This window comes from Lithobates pipiens, unplaced genomic scaffold, assembly GCF_037356315.1.
Source record: "Lithobates pipiens isolate NorthernLeopardFrog02 unplaced genomic scaffold, aLitPip1_a1.2 Scaffold_1, whole genome shotgun sequence".
Classification (NCBI taxonomy): domain Eukaryota; kingdom Metazoa; phylum Chordata; class Amphibia; order Anura; family Ranidae; genus Lithobates; species Lithobates pipiens.
In genome coordinates, this window is record NW_027507685.1 from 211,121,255 (window position 1) to 211,134,818 (window position 13,564).

A 13,564-nucleotide genomic window follows, 5' to 3' on the forward strand; every position below is an offset into this window, starting at 1 on the left:
CCCACATGACCAAACTGTTTAACTCCTTCCTCAAACGGTCTCTGGTTCCGACTGGGATGCTGGCCTCCTTTATATCCATCATCCCGAAACCAGACAAAGACCCGACTCTCTGTGCCAGCTATAGGCCTATTGCTCTATTAAATTCAGATTTAAAAATTTTCACAAAAATTCTAGCGAACCGCCTCAATGCCATTCTTCCTGCTTTGATCCATAAGGACCAGGTAGGCTTTGTACTTCACAGACAGGTGGGCGATAACACCAGGAAAATGATTGACCTTATCGACGTAGCTAACAAGACCACTCTCCCCTCCCTGGTCCTGAGTCTAGATGCAGAAAAGGCATTTGACCGCCTGAGCTGGCCATTCATGACGGCAACTCTACGCCACATGGGCTTTAAAGGTCCTTTCCTACACGCAATACAACACCTCTACACCACTCCCACCTCGCAAGTTAAAACCCTGTATGCAACATCTCCGATCTTCTCTATTGCCAATGGCACCCGCCAGGGCTGCCCGCTATCTCCTTTGCTGTTTGCACTCTGTGTGGAGCCCCTGGCGTAGGCCATTAGAAGCAATCCGGATGTCAGGGGAATTTTGGTTCGGGACAGGGAATTCAAAATATCTCTATTCGCGGATGATGCCATCCTTACCCTAACCCAGCCTAGGACATCCTTGCCCAACCTGAATGCGGAACTGCGACGATACGGGGAGATCTCGGGTTATAAAATGAATGCCTCCAAGTCGGTGGCCCTCCCGATCCATATACCACCGGCGGAGGAGACCCACCTTCGCTCAGTGTTTCCCTACAGGTGGGAGAACTCCTCCCTCAAATATTTGGGGGTTCTCATTACCCCATCCTTCCATACTCTGTACCAGGCCAACTTCCCCCCCCCTTTACAGGGAGATTAGGGAACTTATCCACAAATGGAAGGCACACCAAATATCGCTCATAGGGCGGCTCGCGTCCATCAAAATGGTAATTCTCCCCAAACTCCTTTACTTATTCCAGACGCTTCCGGTTCAAATCCCCTACGCGCACCTCTGTTTGCTCCAGAAAGACTTGCTGAAGTTCCTGTGGAACTATAAAAAACATTGGGTTCCTGCCTCCGTTATGACTGCTTTGCGCTCGGACGGCGGCCTGGCGTTCCCCGACTTGGTTAGGTACTATCAAGCGGAGCAGCTTGATAGTCTCCTGGTTCCCACAACGGTCGTACAACAAGTGGTCAGGGATTGAGAGGCTATGGCTAGCTCCGGTGCACCTGAACAGCCTGCTCTGGGGAGCGGACATACAGATTGATACGAACCGGCTATTAGGGCCGATGGCTCAGCTCACCCAGCTCTGGAGGAAACTCTCCCGGGAGCGCAGGCTCCAATCGGAGGCATCCGTGCTGACCTAGTTTCTTTGTAACCCTAAACTCCCAGACAGCCTAACCCACCAGATGTCATGGCCCTGGGCATCCCGAGGATTATTTCACCTGGGACATCTAGTAGACCCCAGATCGAGAAAACTGCTGTCTTTCTCGGAGCTGCAGACTAAACACGACCTCCCCCGACAGACCTTCTACATTTATCTTCAAATCAGACATTTTGTGCAAACCATAGCCCAGAGGCTCCAATTCTCCCCACCCTCTTCATTCGACCTGATTATACTTGAGGGACGGAATCGCAGGGGAATGATATCAGACCTCTACCGCATCCTCAACACCACTTTCATGCAAAGGGCAAGCACAAGTATATGTTGCGATGGGAAAAGGAGTTGGGTGAGGAACTTTCGCTGGAAGCCTGGCAGGGGGTGTGGAGACAGGCAGCTAAGTCCTCCCTATGTACCCTTTACAAGGAAAACTTCTATAAAATTCTCTACCACTGGTACCAGACCCCAGTTGTACTCCACAAAATGTATCCCTCCGCCTCTGATCGCTGCTGGCGCTGCCTGAAGGACAGGGGCACCCTGTTCCATATATACTGGACTTGCCCTTTGATAGCCCCATTCTGGAAATCCATCCAACAGCTCCTTATCCGGGTATTCGAGGTGCCTGTCCCATTCGTACCCAAGCTCTTCCTATTTGGCTTATCCCAACCAAAGATGGCTAAGCCATCTAGGAAGCTCCTACGACATATCCTCACAGCGGCCCGTTGCCTAATAGCTCTCAACTGGAAGAGCCGACTGGCCCCATCTATGGAAGCCCTTTATTCCAGGATAAAGGACTTGGAACTTATGGAGAAAATGACTGCCAGAATACAGGACAGGCTGAAGGAATTTGACCAAGTCTGGGAGAGATGGCGGCTGAGGGAGGACTAGGGGCAATTTGGATAAGGTATGGCGACCTGGATCTCTGGCACTTTCTTTTCTTCTTCTTCTCTGTCTTTTCCCTTTTCACCTCCCCTGTTTCTATAGCGGACTTAGTCTGCTACAAATTAAGTGTTTTGCATAGGCCGCAAGGCAGCGCGTACCGGGCCATAGGGGTCGTGGGATGGGCACCTGACTTTTGGTGTCCCCTGCCCCCCAGCACTCCACAGTCCAAGCTACTGACATCTACTGCACACGCCTGTGATTTGACACTGCATATCGCATGTCTATTCTTATTCTTGCAAAGCTATGTAGATACTCGCCTACTACTGTACTTCTGTACTGTTTGTGTTCCTATGCAACCGCTGGAAATTAATAAAACATTATTTGAAAAAAAAGGACACCAATTTTGTTTGGGAGCCACGTCGCGCAATGGTTAGGTAAAGTGACGCAGTGCTGAATCGCAAAAGGGGCTTGGTCCTTTAGCTGGAAAATGGTCTGGGGCTTAAGTGGTTAATAAGAAAATGATTTACATCTCACTGAAGACAGTATGGTACAGTAAAAGAGTTTGTGACAAAAAAAAAAAAAGGATTTTATTTATTTTCTTAATTTTCCCCAAAATTTTGCCAAAAAAATTACAACTTCAGAAAACTTCTCATGCTTCTTACTAAACACAGGCGATCCCCTAGTAACAAACATCTGACTTACAAAATGGCTCCTACTTGCAAATGGAGGGAGACAACAGGAAGTGAGAGGAAATCTACCCCTGGGAAGGGAAATTTACTCTTGTAAGAGTTATCATGGGAAAAAGGTGTCTCCGTTGATGCTTTATCACCAATCATTGTTTCCACAACAACCCAAAAGGTGATTGGGGGGGATTTGTACTGTCTTGCCATTTTAGGGCCTCATGAAAAGGATAGGGTAGGGGCGGATCAGCAGGGGGGTCTGTTTGGCCAAACAGACCCCCCTGTGGCTGCCCTGCAGCTCCCAAAGTTAGCGGAAGGGCAGAGGAGGGAAGCGGACAGCTGCAGAAGATCGGGTTTGCGAGGGTGGGGGTAAGTGCAGTGGGGTGAAGTGGCAGAGAGAGGGTGCCTGTCCAGCTCCACAGAGTCAAAACCATTAAGCCGACCTGTAAATAAAATCCTAGCTGGTCCGCAGGCTTTGCTCTCTCCTGCTGGCTCCAGTGCCTCCTACTCTGTTTCTTAGGCTTCAGTGTGTCCTTTTGCAAGTAAGTCACCAGGCCTCTGCGAGGACAAGGGTCCTCCCCTGGGTCTCCTTCTCGGCTCAACTTCCCCCATTAACAGGCATGACAGCTCCAGTACCGCTTTGGGCCTATTTCACTTCTAGAGTACATGGTAGGTCCATTTAGGCTATTGGGCCTAATAGATAGTTCATTTCAGCAGCACCTCCCGCAATATTTATATGTTCCCCCAATATATACCAGTGGCCTGAACCTAACATCCTTGTTATCCTTGCTATGAAACTATATTATTTCCAGTGGTACCATTGCCACTTACTGGCAGCAGTAAGAAATAACTAGACATGTGCAGAGCGAAAAAATGTGTTTCATTTCATTTAGTTTTTATTCGTTTATTTGTTTAGTTAAATTTGTTTCATCCATTTGATTCGTGTTCGGAATTCATTTTGGTTATTCGTTTTCAAATCTATTCAAATTTAAAGACTATTCAAATTCTAAAAAAAAAAACTATTAGAATTTAAATTTTGTCCGAATTTTTTTTTCCGTTATTTTTGATTTGTTTCAATTCGGTACTATTTTAATTCGGTAATTCGGATACACCCAAATCTCTGAAAAACTCAAATTCGTCCAAATTTTAATTCGGAACTAAACGAACCGCACATGTCTAGAAATCACAACCCTACTGGGCTTAGGAAAAGACCAGGTGAAATATCATACAAATCAGCCTGGGCCGACTGTCACCCAGCCAAAAACTACATTTAGCCGACAGGCCCTGTTTATGGCAGGGTGACTACACTTACTGGGATCTGATTGGCATGGGGTTCATTGTTTATTTACTTCCCATATCAAAAGTCCTCTTCTCATGGACGCACAGGTACATTTGCTGTCTTATAAGGGCTATTACAGATGTGGCAAAAATACCTGCAAATTCAGTCTTTGGTAATGGGGTAAATTACCCCATTAAAGATTATGTGAATTGTGGCACATTGAATGTTGTTTACACCATTTTTTGTACTGTATGTTCTTTACAATATGTGGGTTGCACCAGTCGCCCCCTGAGGCCTAGAACAGGGCAACATTACACTGCAACTACTAATTACAATGTGAGACAATTGTCCATGGTATCCTGTCATTTTAAAGATATTCGTGAGAAATAAGGCGGGTTTAATACCCTCCCCAAAAAAGACGTACCCCTACATCCGTTAGTTGAAGGGGTTATTCCGGGATGATGCCTGCAGCTACAGGGATCATCCAGGTATTTTTCTTTTCAGTTGATGATTCCCTAAAATATAAAAGCCATCCTAACTGCTTTTATGGGATTAGCCGCTGGATTGCTTTTACAGGTGGCGGGAGGGGTCGTTCCCTCCCCTCCCACATTGCGCATCTCTCTCTCAGTTTTTCCGTCTCACTGGGAGACCCAAGTGTTCAGCCAGCTGTTGCGCCAGCTGATCACCTCTATGGTTTTATAAACTGGAAGCGACCTGTTTATGATCCATCCTGTTTCATTATTCTGTTTACAAGCATTGCTTGCTTGTACAAGCATTGGATCAGACTGAACTTGGTCTGATCTGATGCTGTTAAGATCAGAGGAGACATCTGGGCCCTAATAGACCCCAAAAGTCTCAGTAAAGGGGACCTTTCACTGCTGATTGTTGTCACAACGGATGTTTACATTCCTTGTGACAGCAATACAAGTGTAAAAAAACAAAAACAAATGAAGAGACAGTGTAAAAATAATAAAATCTATTCAAATAAATAATAATACAATTTTTTTTCAAAGCAAGAGTAATAATTCATAGCACTAGACTTCCTTTGTAACTGTTAAAAGGGCGTTCCGGCCGCGATGTGTTTTTTTTAAAAGTCAGCAGCTACAAACACTGGAGCTGCTGACTTTTAATAAGGACACTTAATTGTCCAGCGAGCCCACAATGTCGTCCCCCCTCGAGGCCGATCCATCCATCGGAGCGGCTGCCGGCCCCTCCATCTTAACAAAGGGAAACAGGTAGTGGAGCCTTGCGGCTTCACTGTCCATTTCCTACTGCGCACGCGCGAGTCGCGTGGCACTTTGTGAATGGCCCCATTGTTTTCTGGGAAACACACATGTCCCAGAAGGTGGCAGGGCTGCTCGTCGAAGAAAAAGAATCGCCGCGGAAGAGGAAGAGGCAGGTTAGGAAGATTGCCTGGCAACAGCGCTTTCAGGCAAGTAAAAAAAAAAATTTCAAATGTTTTTTTTTTTTGTTTTTTTTTTAGGGTGGCCCTCCGCTATAACCTGTAAAAATGTTTTTTAAAGCGGCTCCTATGGGGATTTTTAAATAACATAGTTTGTCGCCATTCCATGAGCGTGTGCAATTTTAATGTGTTTCATGTTAGGTACCTATTTACTTGACATAATATCATTGTTTTTATTGTACTAAAAAAATGTTTCCAACTAATTTTCATTTAAAAATCACTGCGCAAATCTCATGTAACCAAAAAAATTACAACACTCACAATTTTATTCTCTAGGGCCTTTCCTCAAAAACATATATAATATTTTGGGGTTCTAAGTGCTTTTCTAGCAAAAAAAAATATGATTTTTACAGAGAAGTGTCAGAATAAGCTTGGGAAGCAAGTTGTTAAGTTTTATTTAGAGAAGACTGCAAAACCTGTGAGGGGAGGTGATTGCTACAGGAATTTGCTAGCGTGTGAGTAGGGTGACCACATTTCCAAATGGCCATTCAGGGACACCCCCCCCCCCAGCACCTGCCCAAAAAAGATGGTTTTTGATACTTTTTTTGCCAATTTTTGGGGAAAAAAGCAAACAGTGGTAACCAGTTTAGACAGGTGGTATGCAATGTGTAGAGGGGGACATGGAGGAAGAACGGAGGGGGACACGGAGGAAGAATGGAGGAGGATACGGAGGAAGAACGCAGGGGGACACAGAGGAAGAATGGAGGAGGACAGCAGAATGGAGGGGGACATGGAGGAAGAACGGAGGGGGATAGCAGAACAGAGGGGGACACGGAGGAAGAGCAGAGGGGGACACGGAGGAAGAATGGAGGGGGACAGCAGCAGAACAGAGGGGGACACGGAGGAAGAACAGAGGGGGACACGGAGGAAGAACAGAGGGGGACACGGAGGAAGAACAGAGGAAGAACAGAGGGGGACACAGAGGAAGAACGGAGGGGGACACGGAGGAAAAACAGAGGGGGACACAGAGGAAGAACGGAGGGGGACACAGAGGAAGAACGGAGGGGGGCACGGAGGAAGAACGGAGGGGGGCACGGAGGAAGAACGGAGGGGGACAGCAACAGAAAAGAGGGGGATACGGAGGAAGAACAGAGGGGGACACGGAGGAATAACGGAGGGGGACACGGAGGAAGAATGGAGGGGAACAGCAGCAGAACAGAGGGGGACACTGAGAAAGAACGGAGAGGGACACGGAGGAAAACGGAGGGGGACACGGAGGAAGAACGGAGGGGGACACGGAGGAAGAACGGAGGGGGACACGGAGGAAGAACGGAGGGGGACAGCAGCAGAACAGAGGGGGACACAGAGGAAGAACAGAGGGGGACACAGAGGAAGAATGGAGGGGGACACGGAGGAAAAACAGAGGGGGACATGGAGGAAGATCGGAGGGGGAGATGGAGGAAGAACGGTGGGGGACAGCAGCAGAACGGAGGGGGACACTGAGAAAGAATGGAGGGGGACATGGAGGAAGAACGGAGGGGGACACTGAGAAAGAACGGAGGGGGACACGGAGGAAGAACAGAGTGAGACACGGAGGAAAAACGGAGGAAGAACAGAGGGGGACACTGAGGAAAAACGGAGGGGGACACAGAGGAAGAACGGAGGGGGACACAGAGGAAGAACGGAGGGGGACACGGAGGAAAAACAGAGGGGGACACAGAAGAAGAACGGAGGGGGGCACAGAGGAATAATGGAGGGGGGCACAGAGGAAGAACGGAGGGGGGCACGGAGGAAGAACGGAGGGGGGCACGGAGGAAGAACGGAGGGGGACAGCAACAGAAAAGAGGGGGACACAGAGGAAGAACGGAGGGGGACACAGAGAAAAACTGGAGGGGGACAGCAGCAGCAGAATGGAGGGGGAGGGGGACAGCAGCAGAATTGTACACTAACCTGGACTCCTGGAAGTTTGTCAATGTCTGTAAATTCACTGCAGGAAAACGTGGGGACCTCGTGGGCGGGAGGAGCCTGGGCTCTGGAGGAGGACTCTGAGTGAGAGGAGACGAGACTCAAGCTGGCTGGAGACCAATTTAAGTGAGGCGCTCTGTCCCTGTGTCGTCAGTGGCGTCACTCTGGCTGGGGTACGTACTGTGCGGGGGCCTGCGCGGGGGGGGGGGTGCACTGCCCACACTGACTGCTAGTGCCAGACCAGTTCCTTCTCAGCCCGCCCCTCAGGCTGCCGTCACTGGTTTCTAGACGCGGGGCGGCCCCTTGCCTAGCAACTAGACTGCCAGCATATAATGACTTATCCTCCTGTGCTGTCTGTGTAGTGGGTGTGACTGTGGCAGCGCCGCGGCGGCAGACAGGGAGACTCGCAGAGCAGACACTCTGGTGACCACTGTGTTTTTTTTCATTCCGGGACACTGTATTGTCCCGGAATGAAGGTGCCCGGGAGACGGGACAAAAATGTAAAATCAGGGACAATCCCGGGCAATCCGGGACACGTGGGCACCCTACGTGTGAGGCATATGGAATAAAGCATACAGGCATACCCCACTTTTAAGTACACAATGGGGGTTATTTACTAATGCTGAAAAGTGCAAAATCAGGCTCACTTCTGCACAGAATCCAATGAGCTTCTTTTTTTTTTTCTATCTAATGAGCTTCTAACCCCAGCTTGTTCAATTAAGCTTTTGTAATAAAACCTGGAAGCTCATTGGTTTCTATGCAGAAGTGAGCCTGATTTTGCACTTTTCAGCTTTAGTAAATAAACCCCATTGTGTACTTAAAAGTTGGGTATGCCTGTATTACTGTTTAAATACATTAACAGTAAAAACACAACATCAGCTCATATTGGCCACATAAAGGACAATGAAGGGAAGCCAGGGTCCAGAAAAGCTCGATCTCAGTTTTTGCTAACGAGACAAAAATAAGTAGGGCAATACTTTCACATCAGGATATAGAAACTTTACAAGAATACTTGAATAAAATAATGGGGTGGGCAACTACATGGCAAATGAGGTTTAAAGTGGTTGTATACCCACATTTTTAACTTTTACCTACAGGAAAGCCTATAATAAGGCTTACCTGTAGGTAAAAAAAATATCTCCTAAACCTGTACGGTTTAGGAGATATTCCCCTCGGTATGCGCCGCTGACTGCAGCGGCGCATGCGCACAAGGGGTTTCTCGCTGTCAAAATCCGGCAGCGGCCGAGCGGCCGGACTGAAATCTCCCGCGCGCATGCGCGGGAGTGACGATATCGCGGCTCCGGCCACTCACAGCGCCGGAGCCGCGATACACGGAAGAAACGCCGAGGGAGCATGTCAGCTCCCTCGGCGTGGATCGGGCCAGATGTCGGGACCTCGTTCTAAGGTAAGTATTTCATAATGAGCTAGTATGCGGTGCATACTAGCTCATTATGCCTTTTGCTTTGCAGGTTTAAAAAAAAAAAAAATGTGCGGGTTTACTACCGCTTTAATGTTAAAAAATGTAATGCGCTTGGGGGCCTTAACCTCCCTGGCGGTATGATTAGTTCTGGTTTTAGGTGCTGAAAGCGGTACAATTATTTTGCATGGAAATTTGGCATTTTATATTGTAGTCCTGTAATTCTTAGGAATAACTCTCTTAAATCTGTTCAAACCAGAGTCTAGCAGACATCCCAGGTATGATAAAGTTTATAATATAATAAATAATAATAAAAATTATTCAATAATGTAATGAAATCCTAAAACACTGAAAAATGGACACTTTTTGGTTGCTATGGGCAATCTCCAAATTTCAGGCAGAAAAAACAGTATTTATAATATACAAGTGCATGCAGGGCACTGGACAGACCACTAGGGACAAAGGGGGTGTGTAATTTTTTTATACAGTACTGTAATCTGTAAGATTACAGTACTGTGTGTGTTTTGTGTCTTTTTACTTTTTTGAATTTGGCGCCGATCTCCGCTCCCGTGCGCCGTAACGTCGCAGGAAACGGAGATCGCGGCATTCGGGCACTGTGTGAATCAAGCGGAGGACAGCTCGCTCACACAGCGGCGGGACATTGCTGGATTCAGGGGACAAGGTAAGTAACTTCTCTGTGTCCTCCCTGTATCCAGCGATGTGATCCCGAGTCTGGCTCGGGGGTTACCACTCGTGGAACTAAAATCCCAACCCGAGCCAGACTCGGGATCACCGCTAGGGAGGTTAAAAAATAAATGCAAATTACTCACTAGTGGGGGAAAACCTCTGGGGGAATCCAGGATGGAGAAAGATCCTGGTAGAAGGTCCTAGTAGAAGACAGACTGAGCAATAGCGTGCAATGTAAAGCGGCAGCAAGCAAAGCCAGCAGAATATTGACATGCATAAAAAGGGAATTTACTCCTGAGATAAACCTATAATCCTACCACTTTATAAAACTTTTGGTTCCAAGGATGTGCTGGAACTAGAAAAAGTGCAGAGGACAACAAAATGATTAAAGGGACTGGAGGACCACTAAACGTATTCTTCCTGGAGAAGAGACGCTTGAGAGGAGACCTGATGGGGCAAACAAATACCTCAATAGTGATCCCAGCTTAGGAGGAAAACGATTCAGTCTCAGGGAGTGTAAGAAGACACAGGGTCACACAGTGAGAATGGAAGAGAAGCATTTTAACCCTAACCCCTTTACGACTGCCTGCTTCACATATACTGTGCCAGGGCGGCTGCTCTGTGCTGGATCACGTACTGACTGTGCAGCGATTGGCTGCGGCATGAACCAGTCAGCGGGTGCCAGCCACTGATTGGTCGCCAGCACCCGATGATCAGCTTTGGTAATTACCAAAGATAACCCTTTGTATGTAAACATAAACAGGGTTCTCTTCTGACAGCAGCAATGTGCTGTTTTTTCTTCCTACAAAGTAGGAACTAAAAAACAGCACACAGTAACGCATGTTAGGCACACACTGAACCTCTTGATCGCCCTAGATGATACCCCTTTTTTTTTACCAAAGACATAGTGTCACTGGTTCTCAAAAAAGTGTCAAAAGTGTCAGGTAGTGTCAAATCATCCACCACAATATTGCAGTCCCGCTATAAGTTGCTGATCTCCGCCATAACTAGTAAAAAATAAATAAAAATGATTAAAAATATCCATAGATTGTAGACACTATAACTTTTGTGCAAACCAATTAATAAACCCTTATTGAGATCTTTCTACCAAAAATATGTAGCAAAATGCATATTGGCCTGAATGGATGAAGATATTAGATTTTTTACATTTTTTCATTGGATGTTTTTTATAGCAGAAAGTAAAAAATGTTGGGCTTTTTTCAAAATTGTCTGCATTTTTTTGTTTATAACGCAAAAAAAATAAATTCAGAGGTGATAAAATGGCATCAAAAGAAAGCTCTATCTGTGTCTGAAAAGGGACATACATTTTATTTAAGTACAGCGAAGCATGACCGTGCAATTGTCAATTAAAAATAACACAGTGCTGTATAGCAAAAAATGGCTTCTTCATGAAAGGGGGAAAACCTTCTGGAGCTGAAGTGGTTAGTTAGGCTGCACAGGGGGATTTTTTATTGTCAAGGATATATAAGAATATATATAAGAATGTGGAACTCTCTTCCACCACTGGTTATGTCAGCTGGGAGTATTGATAGTTTTAAAAGACTCTTGGATGTGCATCTCAGTGAACACAACATACAGGGATATGGTAAATGACTATGCACTCTGACACATTTACACCTACACAGGTTGAACTGGATGAACTATTGTTTTTATTCAACCTTATCAACTATGAAATTATATGCAAACAAAATTGGGAAGCGCTACTTTTCTTGCCCTATCACAACAATAGTGTAACCCCCCCATTGGATCTTATTGATACTGAATGTTGACATTGACATATCCAATGATCAGTGGTTCAGATCAAAGTTACTACTAAAATTACAAAATTAAGTTAATAAAAAAATGTGGCAACTTGTAAAATAAAGGTAAAACCCTTGTGAATAATGGTTAGGACCCCTAAATAAATACAATCTAAAAATAACACAAAATATGTACAAAATAATTTTAAATATACCATAAAAATGTTGTGAAAAATTATATATTAGTCTTTTGTTCATCAATATTATTAGGAGTTCTACAAATGTCCGTGTTACCAGTAGAAATCCAAACACTTGTACCCTCCTGTGTACTTTACCTCCAATACCTTGTGAACCACCACCAGTCCACATATATGATCACCTTAGCTTCAGACCTGTCCACAGGTCAATATATGCCTTACTCCTCTGGGAAAAAATATCCAGTGGCAAAATTTCACTCACCAACATTCCTTTTCATATGAAAAACCTTGCTATCAGGTAAGTGGTTTTTCAATTAAGCTTTGACAAAAACAAAACAAAACTGGAAGTTTTTATGCAGAGGTGTTCCAGATTTTGCACCCTCAGGTTTTAGTAAATCAACCCCTTAATATCAGGTCAGTAAAGCGATGGAAGGGTCAATGGAGACACTATTGTTAGGCTGTGCATAGGGCAGTGATGGAGAACCTTGGCACCCCAGATGTTTTGGAACTACATTTCCCATGATGCTCAACTATACTGCAGAGTGCATGAGCATCATGGGAAATGTAGTTCCAAAACATCTGGGGTGCCGAGGTTCGCCATCACTGGCATAGGGTATCAGCTGCCCTTGATGCAGCCCTTACCTAAGACTCTACCAAATTGCATGCTGTTAGTGGTAGTTTTTGATGTATTTTTTCTCCCCTTTCCTAGGAAAACGTGTGTGCTTGGGAGAGGGTCTGGCTCGCATGGAACTGTTCCTCTTCATTACAACCATTCTGCAAAGCTTTACTCTCAAACCCACCATGGACAGAAAGTACATAGAAATTACACCCGAGCCCAACAGCAATGCTAGCAGACCTCGCGAATATGAGATGTTGGCTGTACCTCGCTGAGGGACCATTGTTATTGGATAAGGAGTTCATGTTCAAAAGCATCTATTACTTTACAATTCTTAAAAATAATGTAATATTGACTTGCAGGCTGGGTTCACACCTATGTAGGTTTCTCCACATTCAATTCGCATTGCGAATAGGAGATTGTGACCAGCTCTCTATGGAGCCGGTTCCACATCTCCGCAGCAGCACAGGTGCAAATTGCACAGGAGCCTTGTGTGTCTTGTGGTCCATTTCAGGTCCGAATTCAGCCCAAAATTCAGGCTGAAATCAGACCTGAAACTATGAATTGAGACACACCGTACTCCTGCTGTGAGCCGATGCATGTTCCAGTGTGAACCCAGCCTTAGGGTTCCCTCTTTAAATTTCTATAAACAAAAAGTTCCTGAGTGACAACATTTGCTTGGGTCATAAATTTATTTCTAACCAGGGGCATTATTTGGCTAGAATCTGTCTGTTCACCCCATGATTGTGTGGTATAGCTCTCAGGAAACATTATTGTAGGTAGTGATGGACGAACTTCCGACGGGACGTTTCGCGAAAGCGAAATGCGAACGGACCCAAACGTTCGCGAAACCGAACGTTCGCCGCGGGCCCCATTGACTTCAATGGGAGGCGAACTTTGCAAACCTTCATGTCGAATTTGCGGCCACGTGGTAATTATTAGGGGGTAAAACGTAGTCCCACCATCTGGACAATGACATAATACATGTATGAGGTGAATTTGGGATCGATAACTACAAGCATTTTTATTTTATTTGGGAAATTGTTCTAACAATTCAGGACTATGGAGCTAATGAAGGCAATGGAGGAGAGGGAAGGTCAGGGACCAGGGTAGGCAAAGAAGAGGGTGCAGGAGATGATCACCAGCAGCGTGACATACCGGAATGACACATGCACCGTGATAGAGGCATCTGACAGCAGCACCGTAATACAGAGCACTGACAGCAGCACCGTGACATACAGCGCTGACAGCAGCACCGTGACATACAGC

The 13,564-nt window shown here is 45.9% G+C and overlaps 2 protein-coding genes across 3 annotated transcripts in view; both read left to right on the top strand.

Annotated features, from left to right (window-relative positions):
• Nucleotides 1-13,564, top strand: part of LOC143982614 (cytochrome P450 2G1-like) — a 212,355-nt gene that overhangs the window by 192,220 nt on the left and 6,571 nt on the right. Inside the window, exon 10 of the transcript XR_013274489.1 lies at nt 12,765-13,074. The gene's annotated coding sequence lies outside the window, so the exon portion shown is untranslated. The remainder of the gene's footprint in view (nt 1-12,764; nt 13,075-13,564) is intronic.
• Nucleotides 1-13,564, top strand: part of LOC143982627 (cytochrome P450 2G1-like) — a 93,582-nt gene that overhangs the window by 73,447 nt on the left and 6,571 nt on the right. Inside the window, exons 9-10 of one of the 2 annotated variants that reach the window (XM_077481530.1) lie at nt 7,647-7,791; nt 12,389-12,519. In XM_077481530.1, coding sequence (XP_077337656.1) covers nt 7,647-7,702 — 56 coding nt within the window. In that variant the 3' untranslated portion in view covers nt 7,703-7,791; nt 12,389-12,519. Of the gene's footprint in view, nt 1-7,646; nt 7,792-12,388; nt 13,075-13,564 lie in introns of those variants that run through there. The other variant, XM_077481522.1, reaches the window with a different exon arrangement.